At 39.7% G+C, this 17340-nt stretch overlaps 1 protein-coding gene across 2 annotated transcripts in view; it reads right to left on the reverse strand.

Moving 5' to 3' along the window:
- The window catches only part of BRINP3 (BMP/retinoic acid inducible neural specific 3), a gene marked incomplete at both ends in the record, with an annotated part of 210890 nt that overhangs the window by 52080 nt on the left and 141470 nt on the right, over positions 1 to 17340 (reverse strand). For both annotated transcript variants that reach the window (XM_082053365.1, XM_082053366.1), the window contains 2 exons: positions 7322 to 7558; positions 10452 to 10557. In XM_082053365.1, the coding sequence (XP_081909491.1) occupies positions 7322 to 7558; positions 10452 to 10557 (343 nt within the window). The remainder of the gene's footprint in view (positions 1 to 7321; positions 7559 to 10451; positions 10558 to 17340) is intronic.

The raw sequence follows: 17340 nt of genomic DNA on the forward strand, positions 1-17340 counted from the left end.
ATTGACTTCAGCTTATACTTTGCAATCAAAGTGATGATGGAGGATGGATGCACAATGAAAAGCAGTTTCAGCAAATATCAACGTGAAAGTTTGTATCAATTTACTTTGGCTGTACTTATACCACTTTCACTTGCTGGGATACTGAAAGTTACCTTTTGAAGTATCTCTGTAAGGCAGATGCAGAAGTTACTGAAAAATGGAACTCCGGATTTTGAGGACAGAACTTTGTCTTTTCAAACTGTAGAAGGATACATTTCAAAATATTTACAGGATGACTTTTGATGTGTCATTACATCACGTCTGGTAGCACAAACAGTTTTTGTGTTCAGTGGGCCAAGTTCTCCAAGGTCTTTGGTGGCCTTGGCTCTGATCTATTTGAGCTGATGCTGAACATCTATGAAGTTAATGGCTACAAGTGCCTGCAATAAGCACATATTTCAGCACGTCACTGAATCACCTCTAAGACCAGCTGTGACAGAAAAATTTCTGTCCAATTAGCTGTAGATGTGCTATTTCCTTTCATAGTATTTTGTATTTAAATCAAATGTTTGAAAGAATAAAGTTTCAATCTCAAATAAATTTTCAAAATATACCTCAAAATATTTGTTGAACATAGAATCATCCCATGCCCTTCGCCATCTTCTGTTGTCTAAATAATCCTATCATTCTTCTCCCTATTTATTTTAGTAACCTTTTTAATTTAGAAAAATTAAGTTGCAGCACGCTACAAATTTATTTTAGATGCTGCTGAGCAGACAATCTTAAAAGAAAATCACTGTCATTCGAATTGTTTAAATGAAGTGACCAGATTTCTGAAGGTGCTCAGCAGCCACCCACACCAGGATTAAGGTACAGACAATGCACGATCATATTCTTATCCTTGCTGTCAGAAACCAGAGCCTGTCAGTGTTTTTATGCACCTTCATGCCTTTCATGTGTTTTAGAGCAGCAGATCATAATCTCTGTAAAATGTTAAATTGCCAGTCAGTAGTTGACAGAGTTGGATGTTAGAATTTGCTTTTGTATATTAAGTGTTGCCAAAAGAGTCAACATATTCACAAACACCATCTTCAACATTGCGGTAACCATAAGCTGTCAAAGTCCTACATGCTGCAAAAATAAGGGATTTTTTTAGAGAAATCTTTTGACACTCTTTACTGTATGAAACTAGTGTAACACTTGAGTGCTTAGGTCAAAGCTTTATCCTGACAGGGAAGTATGAATTTTACTGAGAGGATGATGTAGGCAGAGGAGCAGGATACGTGTCTGCTCCTGTTATTAAGGGCAAAAGGGGTACAGGAAAATTGGCAATATTCAAAGAGCAACACATTGAAAAGGTAGGGCAGAACATAGGCATGCTAGTGAAGATTACAATGCTTTAATCTAATTTAAATGGAGTCCATATTCTGGAATCTCAGTGAAATTTAGTGGCTTGTGATAACAGCAGGTCAGCTAGACTACCTAGTTGTCCTTTTAGGCTACTAATTCCTGTGAAAGACTGGTTTCATGCACATAAAGAAAGGATAAATTAAATATTGCTTGATTCCATTCAAGGTGATATTTTTAGCCCGTGTGTTAGATGATAGGAACACAGCTTCTAGGAATGATGTTCTCAGAGAGAACTTTGCTCAGACATTAATTCTGCCCAAGGCCTCAAGAAACTAATGAAATTTGTTAATAAAGGTTGAACTGCTTTAGCATGTTTTTTTTTTTTCATAAGGAAACAGCTGCTCGTTTGCAAGGGTAGTAGCTGAGTCTGGAGGCCACAAGATATGATAAAGAATAAGCAGATGGTTCAGAGTAAACAATTTAAAGTAGCTCTTGTAATTTCTTTGAGAACTTAGTACATAACCTGATATTAAGAGGTTATATGAAGCCCATTGAGCTAATAGTGATCAAATGTGTACTGCTGGAGAGCAGCTAGAAAGATGAAAAATGTAGCCAAATTTACTGTGAGATAAATAACATACTGCTGTGTGTCCTCCAAAATGAGATTTGAGTCGTTTAAAGATGCCAGAAGAGCCCAAGTGAAATGAAACCTACACAAAACAATGAATGACACATTCTAAACTGGAATATGTTTGGTCATCTAATCTATACTAATCACAGTCACTCAAGGGAATTGCCACTACCAGCAAACCCAAATTGCAGACCAGAGTCCTTTTATGTGAAAACTAGGAAAATTCTTTGATGACAAAGTAACAGAATGGTTGAGGTAGGAAAAGACCTTTGATGCAAACCCCTCAGCTTTTGAGTATCTCCAAGAAGGGAGACGTCACAAACACTCTGGGTAACCTGTTCCAGTGCTCCATCATCCTCACAATGAAAAAGTGTTTACTGGTGTTCAGAGGAATCTCCTGGATTTCAGTTTGTACCCATTGCCTCTGGTTCTGTCACTGAGCACCACTGAAACAAGCCTGGCTCCATCTTTTTGCACCCTGCCTGCGGGTGTTTACATACATTGGTGAGATCCCCCGAGCCTTTTCTTCTCCAGGATGAACAGTCCCAGCTGTCTTGGCATTTTCTCATAAGACATCTGATCCAGACTCTTCATCATCTTCATGGCCTCTCATTGCACTCTCTCTAATATGTTCATGTCGCTCTTGTACCAAGGACCCCAGACCTGGACCCAGAACTCCAAGTGTGACCTCACCAGCACTGAGTAGAGCAGAATCATAGAATCATAGACAAATCATAGTATGTCCTGAATTGGAAGGGACCCACAAGGCTCATGGAGTCCAGGTCCTGTCCCTGCACAGGACACCCCACAGGTCACCCCGTGTGTCTGAGGACGTTGTCCAGTCTCTTCTTGAACACTGTCAGGTTGGGGCCTGACACCTCCCTGGGGAGCCTGTTCAGTGTCCAGCACCTCTGGGTGAAGAACCTTTTCCTCATGTCCCACTGACCCTCCCTGGCACATCTTCTGCCATTCCCTGGGCTCTGTCACTGTCACAGAGAAGAGCTCAGCCCTGCCCCTCCTGCTCCTGCTGAGGAACCTGCAGCCCATGAGCTCTGCCCTCAGTCTGCTCTGCTCCAGCTGAGCAAACCCAGGGACTTCAGCCGCTCCCCATATGGCTTTCTTTTGCGTCTCATGATTTAAAAGGTAATACAGTAATGCAAACTGTATAATTCGGAAAAGAGCAGCAGGCTGTAGAGAAAGCAGTCCTCTTGCTTTTTTTAACTTTTTTTCTTTATTTCTGGAAATCCAGATGAATTTCAAAAACACAAACTAAATTTAGCTATCCATTGATTTCAAATGGGGTTTAGGCAGTGAAGATCTTCTATTATTTATTTCAGAAAATCTGTTCCTTACTTGTTTTATCTTGAACAGACAGAAGGAGAGATAACACTGACAGAAAAAAAAGCATCTTAAATAGAATATTACTTCTTCCTCTTTAGGCTAAATTCTGTCCACAGATAATGTGCACTACCTCAAGTGAACCCAGTAAGTTTTACAAGTCTGTATCTGAGGTCAAAATTTGCTTCTTGATTTAGAGGACTATTATGTTATATGTAGGGTAAGGAAGGGTTAGGAAGGCAGGAAAGTTAGGACATGAATACACATGTATTTACCTTTACTTGAATCTGGGATTCACAGTGTCAAAGAACAGAATTCATCAATTTATTCCTCTGCAGTTAGTAGTAGACTACATGGGCCATTAGTTAGTTCTTTGGATTATCCTGACTCAAAATTATAAAATATTCTGACCTTTGTTCACTCTGCCATTGTCTAGTAAATTTATTTATTTAATTAATTTTATTTATTATCATAGAATCATAGAATCATTTCAGTTGGAAGAGAGCCTCAGGATCATGGAGTCCAACCATAACCCACCCCTGGCACTGCCCCCTGTCCTGAGAACCTCATGTCCGTCTGTCCAACCCTCCAGGGATGGTGACTCCAGCACTGCCCTGGGCAGCCTGTTCCAATGCCCCACAGCCCTTTGGGGAAGAAATTGTTCCTAAATCCAACCTCAACTTCCCCTGGCGCAACTTGAGGCCGTTTCCTCTGCTCCTGGTGCTTGTTCCTGGGGAGCAGAGCCCGACCCCCCTGGCTCCAAGCTCCTTTCAGGCAGTTCAGAGATCAGAAGGTTCCAGCTCCTGTTCTCCAGCTGAACCCCCCAGGTCCCTCAGCCGCTCCCATCACACTTGTGCTCCAGCCCCTCACCAGCTCCGTTCCCTTCTCTCCACTTGCTCCAGCACCTCAAGGTCTTTCTTGGCATGAGGGGCCCAAAACTGCCCCAGGATTGGTGGTTTGGCCTCCTCAGGTCCCAGCACAGGGACGGTCACTGCCCTGGGCCTGCTGGCCACACCAGTGCTGGGACCAGCCAGGATGCTGGTGGCCTCTTGGCCACCTGGGCACACGCTGGTTCATGTTCAGCCACTATCACCAACACCCCCAGGGCCTTTTCCTGGGGCACTTTCCAGCTGCTCTTCCCCAGCCTGCAGCGTTCATGGGGTTGTTGTGACCCAGTGCAAGACCCAGCACTTGGCCTTGGTGAACCTCAAACAATTGGCCTCAGCCCATGGATCCAGCCAGGCCAGACCCCTCTGTATGGCCTTCCCACCCTCCAGCACATCAACTCTCCACCCAACCTGGTGTCATCTGCAAACTGACTGAAGGTGCCCTCAATCCCCTCATCCAGACCATTGATAAAGAGATTAAACAGAACTGGCCCCAGTGCTGAGCCCTGGGGACACCACTCGTAACCGGCCAACAACTGGATTTGGCTTCCTTCACCCCAACTCTTTGGGCCCGACCCTCCAGCCAGTTCTTTATCCGGTGAAGAGCATGCTTGTTCAAGCCATGAGCTGCAGCTTCTCCAGGAGAATGCTGTGGGATACGGTGTCAAAGGCTTTACTGAAGGCCAGGTAGAAAACATCCACAGCCTTTTCCCTCATCTACTAGTTGGGTCACCTTGTCATAGAAGGAGATCAGGTATTCTCTTATCTCAAATATTGACTTCCGCTGATTTAGACAAAGCCTGAAGGAAATATATCCCTCATCAGAGTTATGCAGTATCGACTGAAAACATCAGTTGTGTTTAATAAAGGGCACTTTTGTTCTCAGAACATGCTATTAACATGAATCAGATTATACTGATATTTGTTAACAGTACTTTTCATAATATAAATATTTCAAGAGCTCTAAATTTTTCAGAACATGTCTCTAATCACTGTGGCTGGAAATTCTTATGGACCATGTGTGACAGCACCAGAAGAGATTTTCAGATTGTAATGTATAATTTATATAGGGAGGCTGAATGGACAACAACTATCTATCTATCAAAAAGCTCACATACCAACTTTTTTTCAACAAAGTACAGGCCCATACACATACAAGGCTACCTATCTCATCTTTCCATGAACACTTCTATGCAAAACAGTTTATAAGGAAAAAGCAGAAATTATCTAAGCTACCTATGAGATGTAGAAATCCTGCTTTGTATATTTATTAGATTAAAAACAATTGAAATAATTCAAGGACTAAAGAGTGGCCGTGGCATATGGCTTAATGATAGTAATAATTCTATTTCACCCTTTTTAGTAACCACACCTAATAGCAATTAACTAATTGACAGATGTACATAAAGTTGCCATGTTAGTGATTCACACAGCACAGTTTAAGAGCCTTTTTTTAAAAGCACAGGATTTAACTCTTACCCATTTTTCCTATCATTCATGTCACAGTCCTGAACATAGGACTATAGTGTAGCTGACAATTAACTTCTCAAACTTGTAAGTAATTTTATGCCCCTATACAGCTCAGTATAAGAATCCTTCCCAGATTCACATGTGTGTGCTCCTTCAGCTTAACTACAGTTGCTATTAAGGTGTCATCAATTGACATTCTTCAGTCACTGAACAGTATCATAGGCTGTTCAAATAGGACAAAATACGGTAAAAAAACCTGTGCCTTTTCGTAGAGTCAATACGCTTGTTCTACTTTGCAAAGTAGTAAATGGTAGCATGACTCCAGAAATGCTTAAAGGCATCAAAACAGTCACTGGGAATACGCATTTTTACACACAAACAAAAACCCCATACATTCGTGCTTGTAAATGAGAGAAGTCTGTGATCCTCCAAGGAGAAATATCATAAATTCTGGTCTCCTCATGCTAGAGTGAGACTGGGGATGGGAAAAGGGCCTGAGATCTTCCAAATAGACTCAGATTTAGGCATCAGGTCTTACTAAAAGTAACAACAACTGAAATTTTTACTGATAGCAGGTCTTTTGAAATTCTCAATGTTGAATTGAGAAATCAGTCTTTAACAATAGAACAACAAATATATAAAAAAATGTACATAATGTACTGTTCACAGCTAAGTATTGTACTGATATTTCTTCTCTCCCATACTCTCTTCCCATGACCACTGAGTCTTCTTCCTCCTCTCTTCTACTGACTCATTCTCTTTCTCTAACACAACCGATTAAAAACTGTGATTTTTGCCTTTTTCTATTTCTTTCTTTTGTCCCTTTTTTTTTTTTTTTAGTGATTTTTACCAGGTCTGCTGAACTCTCCTTACTTTTGCTACCATTTGGCTGGACAGCTGTTACTGATATCACTGAGTGAGTGAGTTGTGGAAACAGTTGTTTGGAAGCTGATTTTACTTGTGGTTACCGTTCTCTATGGGACTGGAAGTTCTGATTATCAGGATACTTGAAATGATGCATGAAACACACCTCAGTGCTTTAGAGAAAACCGATGTGGCACAAATGTGTTGTAGAGACAACTTGGATAGGTCTAGTTGAAGCAGAAATTATATGAAGAAAGAAGTTGCCTGCTATCATGGGATGAGCTATTAACTACTTCTGCTCACCATGTCAGCTGCATGGTACCTTCTGAGGGACAGAATAAAATAGAAGTTCAGGAGAAACTTGGTTCCAACACTGAAAAATGGATTTGAAATCAAGCAGCTGTTTCAGCTGCATTACAGAACATAGATGTAAAATAACCATATAAACTGTATAACATGACTTTTTTCCTCATTTGTTCTACTTTCTACCTTCTGAATTACACTTCTTGCTCCAACAGAGGCCATGTCCTTGCAGCCCTGGACTCCACAAAGTATAACTGATAAATACTCAAATACAGCCTGCCTAAATCCCAATGAAATTGCACAGACTGCTGATCATCATGAGGTGAGGACAAGATGCCTATCTGAATGTTATAATAATTAAGACTCAGATGCAGGATGTGTTTAAGTATGCTTAGTTTTAGATGTACAAACTATTAGGAAGATTTCAGATGGAGTCTGTTGTATAAATATTTTTTGTGGGACAGAGCAAAACAGACAAAAATTTTATAAAACATCTCACCTGACTCTTCAAATTCACTGTTGTATGCATTCCAGGTCTCACTTATGCGGATCAGATTCTCTTCCATGGCTTGAATGTCCATGTAGGGACAGTTGCACTCTGGGAACTTGGGACCACACTGACACCAGCAGTCATTGTCCTTGCAGATGAACTCCCCTTCTGAATTACAGGCAATATAGCTCAGAGCTGCCTGGACAAAATGTTCTTGCAGATACTCAGGCAGTATGACCTGAAGACCTAAAGGAAAGAGAGTATTATGTTATAAATGCAAAAGGGATGCTCTAGACAAGCATCTTTCCCAACCTATGTAACAAACAAACTATGAAAAAGAAAACTATATGGCTTTTTGGGACAATTTACACATCTGTCTGGCATTTGCACTGTGTCATCTATTTTCATGCTTCAGAATTAATTTCAGATATATTCCTTGCATTTCCTTCTCAGTGTGGAACATCCATTCCACTAACTAGTGTGTTCCTCAGATAGAGCATTTGCTGCTGTGATTTCTTTCCAGAAGAATTTTTAAAAAGAGAAAGGAAGGATTACATCGACTTCTCCTTGTAAAGAATGGCTGAATGAACAGCCAACAGTAAGAGCTTTGCAGTAGGGAAGCACAGAGCTGGATTACAATCTTGGTACTAGCAGCTCATGCAAATGTTGAGAGTGCTGATGAAGGGAAAGCAGAGCAGCGTAATCAGAAAAAGAGGTGTGAAGGCAAAAATTTCCATTCCGTATTGGACTTGTTTTCCATGTCGCCTTTGACACAAGAAGATACAGTTTCTCTAAATAACTTCAGTTATCTCTCTACGATTGTGTAGAGACAAACTAAGAAGAAAGGGGAAATTTTAGAAAAGTAAAATTTCTCTGATATTGCGTTTTTTACAATGTTGGTATTTATTTGCTAAGGGACAGTCAGCAGGACTACAAAACCTTGAAAAATAAAATTCTTGCTTAAATCTAGTAAAGGTTTAACACGGAGAAAGGGTGCAAAGTGTAGCTCCCATGGTATTTCAAAAAGCCCCTGCTATGTCACAAATCCCTTTGCAAAGTGTTTTCACACTTTACCCTGCCATGACGTGCAGAGGCCTTGCAAAATCATGTCACACCAGCATATCAGAACCACGGAGCAGGTGAATCTAAACTCCAGAATTTTTATGACCAGAAATTTAGACTTATCTGAAAATTTTTGACCATTGTTTACATTATCCCACTGATGGGAACAAATATTTTATATACAAGCATTTTATCTAACTAGCTATCAGTCACTCCAGCTACAATAGTGATCAACCACTCAAAAAGCCACTGCAAGGTATATTATAATTGTTTATTTATTATTAATTGTTATTTTCTGTGGCAAAAATAATATATCTGGAACCAGTGGAGCTTGTTTGTGAGCCAAATAATTTCTCAGCGTATGGATTGTTTATTTATGGTGTAGGTTTCTTCCACATAGGCACTTGGAAAATTTCATGGAGATATATCCCTTATTTTTAGATACATAAAAACAATAGCTGTAACAGTAATTTCATAACTTTTCCAAGTCAAAAGTTATATCCCAATTGCTAGAATCAGGTCTGTCTATGCTTTCTTCTACCTCATGTCAAAATTTGTAAAACTCTCTTGTTACTTGACTAAACTTTTCAATGTACTTACATACGTGTGAAAAGCCCTGAAATTGTGAAAGGAAAAGAACGCCCACATAAGCAAACCTGACTCTTTTTCAGTTCTTCCATGATAAGTATGAAATAGCTCTGATAATTTATTTCTCATAATGACAATCCAATGACATGCATCAAACCACTGCATGAGGAATGCAAAGATTATTTTCCAAATTTTAACTGATAAACATTGTACATATGATGGAGATTATTAAAAATTGCAAATTGTTTCTGGAAACTTTTCATTACATCCCAGTAGAAATGACAAGTTTGTTGGTTTTGTTTTTTTTTTTTCATATATATATATACAATCTCTGAAATAATTGTATGTTTTCATGGCTTTTTACCTATTCTGGAGAGACAGAAATTAAAGGGGGAAGAAAAGCATATGCATGTTTTGAACAAGAAAAGAATCTTTCCCTGACAGCCATTCAGCAACAGCTTCCCACTGAATGTCCAATTGATTTATGAACCAATACAGAACATTTTTAAACCTGGAAATAATTGTATAGCTACTTGTAACTGCAAATTAAGAACAGTATTCTTCTCTCATTGTATATACACAGAGGTATACACAAGGACATAAATAAAAGACCATCTAGTCTGTTTTTGTAATAATAATAAGTTGGTCCTGCTACATTTGTGTAACTGAAAAAAAAAACCCCAAATTATTAATGGACTGATACCCTAGAGGGGTTTATGTACTTAATATTTAGGTTGGGAAATGAATCTACTGGAATAAATAAATAAAAATAAAAGAAATTATGTATCTTCTTTTTATTTTATTTTTTCCCCTTTTCTCTTTTCCTTTTCCTTTTCCTTTTCCTTTTTTCCTTCTTTTCCTCTTCCTTTCCATTTACCTCTTTTTGCTTTCCCTTTCATTTCCTCTTTCTTTCTCTCTCTCTTTTCCTTTTTTCTTGTTTGTTGTTTTTGTTTTGTTTTTTTAATAATTACTATTATTTTTCTAATGAGGGAGATGCCTAACCTTTTAAATTTCCTTAATTGTCTCAAGACGAGCCTTTGGACTCTAAATTATTTAGAGTCTTTGAAAATCTATATCCTGCTTCTCTGATGACTCCATTCATTTCAGTGGGACAACTGCACGAGGTATAAGCCCCTACTCAGTCTGTTCAAAGCAGGCTCAGCACATTAAATGTCACTCCCTGCCTGGTGGAATCTATGGGAAATCAGGCTGTTTAAAAAATCTGCGAATGGTTGCTAAATAGGGCTATAAAATGTTAACAGCGTTATTCAAATCATTTTCTGATATGTTCAGAAATTGTTTCCATTTCAAAGGCAAAATGAGTTACTGACATTTCCTTCTCTTTGTCTAGAATGTACTTATTGCAGACACACACACACACACACAAAATTAGGAAAATGACCTTTTATGAGGTGAGAGAAAGAAAAACAAATAATCTGATAAATGTCATCCAGTTCCAAAACAAATTCATGAAATTGCGCCTACATACCTTGCAACTGAATCTTATTTTCAGGACTTTGAACCAGAACAGAGCTGACAGAATCTAGGTTGTCATAGTTACTGCAGCCAAGAGGACCAGTCCGCGTTTCTGTTACCTGATGGTAAGGGAATGGAAAAGCATTTGCTGTATTATTCAAAACAGACTGAGGAGTTCAGAAGCTCATTTCATAAAGTTGCCCCTTGTTTTGGCTGGCCGTACATTTCAGACTTAATTAGGGTGAAATAGCTCAATTTAATTATGAAACGTATGACTGCAAATGTTTTACCAGTGCCACAATCTTCAGCAAGTGCTATTTCTATTGCACAGAATCCTTACAAACGCTTCAGCTGTCCTACAGCCTAAAGACCATTTATTTCTTCATAGCTATGGGAGCAAGAATGAGGAATAAACGGGGTTCATAAAAATGAGGACTGTGATTTTCATTGATGAAACTTGTGCACATAGCAACTCCTTATTGAAACCATAGAAATAACCTTGGCCTTTCCTGTGTAGCACAACAGGATTCAGAAGTCAGAACTTGTTATGAGCTGTATTAATAATGGTGGTAGCAGTGGGGTATTTTTCATCAGGGTATGGCCAAAGGTAAGTTTAGACATCAAACTCTAGACATCCTGCCTATTGTATTCATTGAATCCATGATCACAGAAGCAAAATATAGCTAAATTTATCAAAACAGAATTGTTGCAAGTCGAGCTCTGGCTTAGTAGTAGAAGAATGTGCTTGGTAACGAGCAATTGTTTAAATGAGTAAATACATTAAAAACCAAAAAAAGACAACAAGTGATTGATATGCTTCAGGGAATATTATAGATAATTCTCAAGTGTCAACCAAATAAGTATAGAGGCTCTCGCTTTCATCATCTTGGAGATTGTGGTCAGATTTACCCCTATTTGGTGATCTGCCTCAGTTTTAAATACAACCCCTTCTGTTTTCTGTTACTTAAAGTGTTGTATTCAGCTCTGGACCCCCTGGACCATAAACCTAAATTATAGGGTCAAGGAGCTCATTTCCAAAATACACATCTCCACTGAGCAGCTGACTGACATGCAGACAACTAACATTAATTTTTATTAATAGAAAGAAGCTTGTTACTTTAACGATCTGTTTTGAAAATAATACAAAGTTTGCTTAAATTCTCGATGAATTTTCATGTTGTTTAGGATTGCCTGGCTCTCTTACAGTCTGTGCTACCACCAGTATCTGTGGGTGGCTACAGCAGGATCACGATATTCTTGAAACCATCAAGATTTCACATTTTCCAAGATCTCTTGCACTTTTGTGAAGTTTATGCAAAATTTTAGGCTAGTGCAAGCTCTTGGCAACGCCAGCAGCCCATGGAGAGGACACACAGAAGCAGCTTCAGCCAAACCTGTTAGCAGTGTGCCAGCTGCACAAGGAGATGAGACCGAGTCAGGCTCTCTTCTCCCTGCATATATTATATTTGTCAGTCTTTACAGCTTATGCCAGGGCCAGATTTAACATATTTTTTGCTTAATCATCCTGATTCAGCACAAAGATTCTTGCACGGGCATCAGATTTGGCTTGGACATAGCTGGAATGACAATTCTGATTTACCTGTGATCCTTCAGTTTGCTTCCTCTCCCAACATGTGGTCTAAAATTCTGTTCTGAAGTTTAATTTTTGTGTAGTACCCCCAGGCAATATACAGAATCCTAATCTGTTTATATAATAACAAAGACAGTCAACCTATATTAATGAAGATAAATAGCCAGAAGACAATAAAAGAGGTGAACGCTGTTTTGAGTTTTGTCTGAAAGATTATGCTCAGCATTTATCTATGCAAATCTTGATTGAAAGATCCGTTTACTTTAGTGTTGTTTTGTTCTGTATATTATCATTATTATTTTCAATCATTTGTCTATATGGCAATGTAGCTTGATAAAGCTATACAGAATGTATAAACTGTAAAGCAAATTTTACATTTCCTATCCATTTTTAAAATTCTTATACTTCCTGAAATCACAAAATAAAGAAGGTTAACATGTAGCTTTTACTGTGTCCTTTTTTGTGCATGCATCCTCATTCTTCATTTGGATCATGCAAGACCTAGGTAGACACTACCATTGTTTTGATTATGGGATGTGTTTAGGTGTGCCAAGAAGCAGAATGGAGAAAAATCATCACTAAATGGCTTTTTTTTGACTGATTTTAAAGACCGGTTGTATAAATCTACCATTTCAAAAAATCCCTGTACATATGAAAAAAAATGAACACAGGTTTTGGGATGACTTACAGATATTCATCATTGTTAGACGTAAGCAATAACATATTGTTCTGATAGTAGCAATAATAAATAATATTCTATAAATAGAGCAATAAATAAGGATCTTTTCCAAACATTATGTTTTCATTCAAATTTATTTATTTATATTATTCTTTCTTTTACTTTTCCAAGTACTCTCAGCTTCCTCTGTCATTTCCTTTGCCCTGGTACTCTTAGCTTCTCCACACAAAATACATTGCAAGAAGAAAATAAAAATGTCCAGATATACAACAAAGAAGGATAAAAATAATCCAAACTCCAACTTAAGATAGATGACACTTCTAGTCAGAGGTTAAAGCAATGTAGTTATGTATGTTTTTTATACTCTGTACAAATCCTACTCAACAAAGACTGTAAATCAGAAGCAAAAATTGAGTAGTTGATATACAAAAGTCTCAGATTTATTTCTGTCATTTTTTCTGATCAAATGCAAGGTTTTCAGTTGTGATTAACTCATTTTATTAACAAAGCAGACTTTAGAGGGGGGAACAAAGGGTCCAAATATATTATTCTGGTTTGATCCAAGTGTTGCTGCAATCACTGATGATTTTACATTTTAGGAATGATAGGAACAAAATTGGAAGGGCAATGGCACTCTTTTAATTATCTTCCAAGCATAGAAGTGTGACTACATTCAGTCCCAAGACCACAGCTCAAAAAGTTTTGTTGGATAGTGTACGTAAAAGGTAAACCAAAAAGGGGAGAGGGAAAGGTAAAATGTGAACGCAAATAATATGCTAAGATGCTGGTATAGTACAGAAGTGAACATATATGAACAAAAAGCATCATCACCACATGCTTGTTTTGTCAGAGCTAGAGCTGCAATCCGTGAAGAACACTAACTCACAAAGCAAAATACCACAGAACAGTTATTTAATAACCAAAACCCCCTAAGCACCAGTAAGAAAATATGTGTGAAACCATCTGACATGAACCAGGCAAGCTATTCTCAAGTGCCTTGTTTTCAAATATTATCGCAGAACAGGTTTCCCTGGGCAGCAAGGTTTTCAGTTCCCAGAAATAAACTATAACATTTGGCATTAACGAGACAAATGCCTACAGTTTTCAGTCATAACCATGGTGATAATGACCTGATTATAAGTGCACTGAGAACGTACCTCCTAGCACTTAAGCAAGGCTGAATTCTTGTGATATCGGTGGGTAGCATTTCCCTGGGAAACAGTGTGCTTTTTTTGTCCATGATAATTAAGCCCATAGAAGGCTTTCCTAATAAAAAGAAAATCTGTTTCTGCAGAGATTTTGTTCCTGATGTGCCTTTTCAAATGCACATAGCTAATAGTCCTAACTACATGCCCATGCAGAGGTGGTGTGCTGTCTCTCATAAAGGACTATCCTCTTCAGCAAAACTCTTAAAAAATGTATTTGGCTTCTAAGGAAAATAGCTAAGCCAACACAAAGGGAATGAGGCAATTCTAGTCACTTCAAAATAAGCAGCTGCATTCATATTCATATAAATCTCTTTAATATTTTAAACATTAAAATAATGATTTAGAGCAAACTCATCGTGTATACATGAATACTCAGGGAACAAGGTATCTTCTGAATAAATGGTGCAGACAGAAGAAAGGGCAAAAGTATGGAGCAGGAGAAACCTGAGGTCTGACGGAGCTGGTGGCAATGTTCACCAAGCCACTTTCAATTATTCATCAGCAGTTTTGGTTAACTGGAGAGCTCCCTGTTGAGGGGAGTTTGGCAACATGGAACCCATATGCAAGATGGGCCAGAAGGAGGATCCAGGAAATTACAGGCCTGTCGATCTGACCTCGGTGCTGGGGAAGGTCATGGCACATGCAGGACAACCAGGTGATCAGGCCCAGTTACCATGGGTTTTAAAAAGGCAAGTCCTGCTTGACCAACCTGATCTCCTTCTATGACAAGGTGACCCAACTAGTAGATGAGGGAAAAGGCTGTGGATGTTTTCTACCTGGCCTTCAGTAAAGCCTTTGACACCATTTCTTACAGAAATCTGGAAGGGCTGCAGCTCATGGCCTGAACAGGAAAACTCCTCACCAGATAAAGAACTGGCTGGATGGCCGTGCCCAAAGAGTTGTGGAGAACGCAGCCAAATCCAGTTGTTGACCAGTCACGAGTGGTGTCCCCAGGGCTCAGCACTGAGGTTCTGTTTAGTCTCTTTATCAATGGTCTGGATGAGGGGATTGAGGGCACCCTCAGTCAGTTTGCAGATGACACCAGGTTGGGTGGAGAGTTGATGTGCTGGAGGGTGGGAAGGCCATACAGAGGGGTCTGGCCCGGCTGGATCCATGGGCTGAGGCCAATTGTCTGAGGTTCACCAAGGCCAAGTGCCAGGTCCTTCACTTGGGTCACAACAACCCCATGAACGCTGCAGGCTGGGGAAGAGCGGCTGGAAAGTGCCCCAGGAAAAGGCCCTGGGGGTGTTGGTGATAGTGGCTGAACATGAACCAGCGTGTGCCCAGGTGGCCAAGAGGCCACCAGCATCCTGGCTGGTCCCAGCACTGGTGTGGCCAGCAGGCCCAGGGCAGTGACCGTCCCTGTGCTGGGACCTGAGGAGGCCAAACCACCAATCCTGGGGCAGTTTTGGGCCCCTCATGCCAAGAAAGACCTTGAGGTGCTGGAGCAAGTGGAGAGAAGGGAACGGAGCTGGTGAGGGGCTGGAGCACAAGTGTGATGGGAGCGGCTGAGCTCCTGGAGAACAGGAGCTGAGGGGAGACCTTCTCGCTCTCTGCAACTGCCTGAAAGGAGGTTGGAGCATGGAGGCGGTTTGTCTCTTTTCCTTAGGAACAAGTGATAGGGTGAGGGGAAATGACCTCAGGTTGTGCCAGGGGAGCTTCAGATTAGATACTAGGAGAAACTTATTCACCAAAAGGGTTATCAAATGTCGAAACAGGCTGCCCAGGGCAGTGTTAGAGTCACCATCCCTGGAGGTGTTTAGAACACATGTAGATGAGGTTCTTATGGATGTGGTTTATTGGTAAACTTGGCAGTGTTGGGTTAACAGTTGGACTTGATGATCTTAAACATCTTTTCAAGCCAAAATGATTCCAGCATTCTTTAGGATTCCTCTGGATGACCCTACTATCAACCTCACTGTCGGGACTTGTCTTCCAGCCCATGTTTCAGCACATTACTGTCGCCGCAGTCAGTGTAGTCAGTGCTTATTTCACCTAAAAGAAAGTTGATCAAATGAATAGGAACTAAATGTACTTTCTATTTAGAAGTGGATCTCCTGCCAACTTGCCTTTTTTTTCACCCAGGCTCGACAGTTTTTGACAAAAGCACCTTTCTTTCAGCATTTTCCTTTACCGCACAGTAGTTGCTGCCCTGCTGTCCTACTTGTGTCATTGAGCGTATTAAAAGGCTTCCACTAATTAGTGTGCAATTAAAATAAATCATATCTTCTGAATGTTCCAAGCACTGACACGCTACCAGCTAGATGAACAGTTCTGAAGGAGGTACAGACAAACCAACAGCACGCAAAATGTTAGAGTTTGGATTAATATTTTCATTCTTTTTTTTTTTTTTTTTGAATTACAAAATAATTGTCATTGTTCTAAAACAATAGGCATGTAACATTTTCAACACATTTTTTAGCAGCAGTATTGGTAGCATAGGTCTGACTTTTTAATTTGGGGAGCCCACTAACTCAGGAAACCTGGAGTCACTCTCAGCATATTTGTCTATCATCTGCTGTTGTAAGGAACAGTAAACTTAATCTTTCTGCAAATGAAATAAATTGCAGAATTTCCATTAACCTCATTTGAAATGGAATAATGACTTCTTTCAAGCTTCTGGGCAAGGAGGCGACTTTCAACTTCTCCAAACTCAGCAATAAAGCTTCCCAAGAGATCTGTGTAATCCCTCCATTCCCTCTCCTTTGTTTGTACACTCTGAGGAATTTACAGTGAGCGAAACTACTGCACTACAACAAAAATGAAACGGAAATGTATTATCCCCACATAAAGCATTAAATACCTCAGGAATCAGAATATTCCAGGTATTTGAAATTAACTCAGATTATTTGAATCCTTCTGTGTTTTAACATTCCTTAAAAATATTACTATTTTAAGGCTGTTTATGTTCATTTGATAGGAAGCTATCAATTGTCTATTCCTCATTATCTCACAGGGCAATTTATTATCTGTAAATTCCAGGAGAATCCACAAGTATATTTCTGAATCATGTGTGCCACAGGAAAATTAGACAAGAAACCAAGACTCTTAGGAATGCCTCAGCTCTGAACTAGCAGGTAACATATATAGGTTGAGCGAACTTCTACAGATACTTGAGGCAGAGGTCATTTAGGAAGGAGATGAGTGGTGGATATTGTCTACCTTGACTTCAACAAGACTTTTGACACTGTCTCTCACAACCTCCTTATAGGCAAGTTCAGGAAGTGCGAGCTGGATGAGTGCACAGTGAGATGGATCGTGAACTGGCTGGATGGCAGAGCTCAGAGGATTGTGATCAATAGTGCAGAGTCTGGCTGGAGGCCTGTGGTTCATGGGGCTCCCCAGGGGTCAGTGTTGGGTCCAGTTCTGTCCAACCTGTTCATCAATGACCTGGATGAACACAGTGAGTGCACCCTCAGCCAGT

Source organism: Streptopelia decaocto (assembly GCF_964273445.1).
Source record: "Streptopelia decaocto genome assembly, chromosome: 5".
In the NCBI taxonomy this organism is placed as follows: Eukaryota; Metazoa; Chordata; class Aves; order Columbiformes; family Columbidae; genus Streptopelia; species Streptopelia decaocto.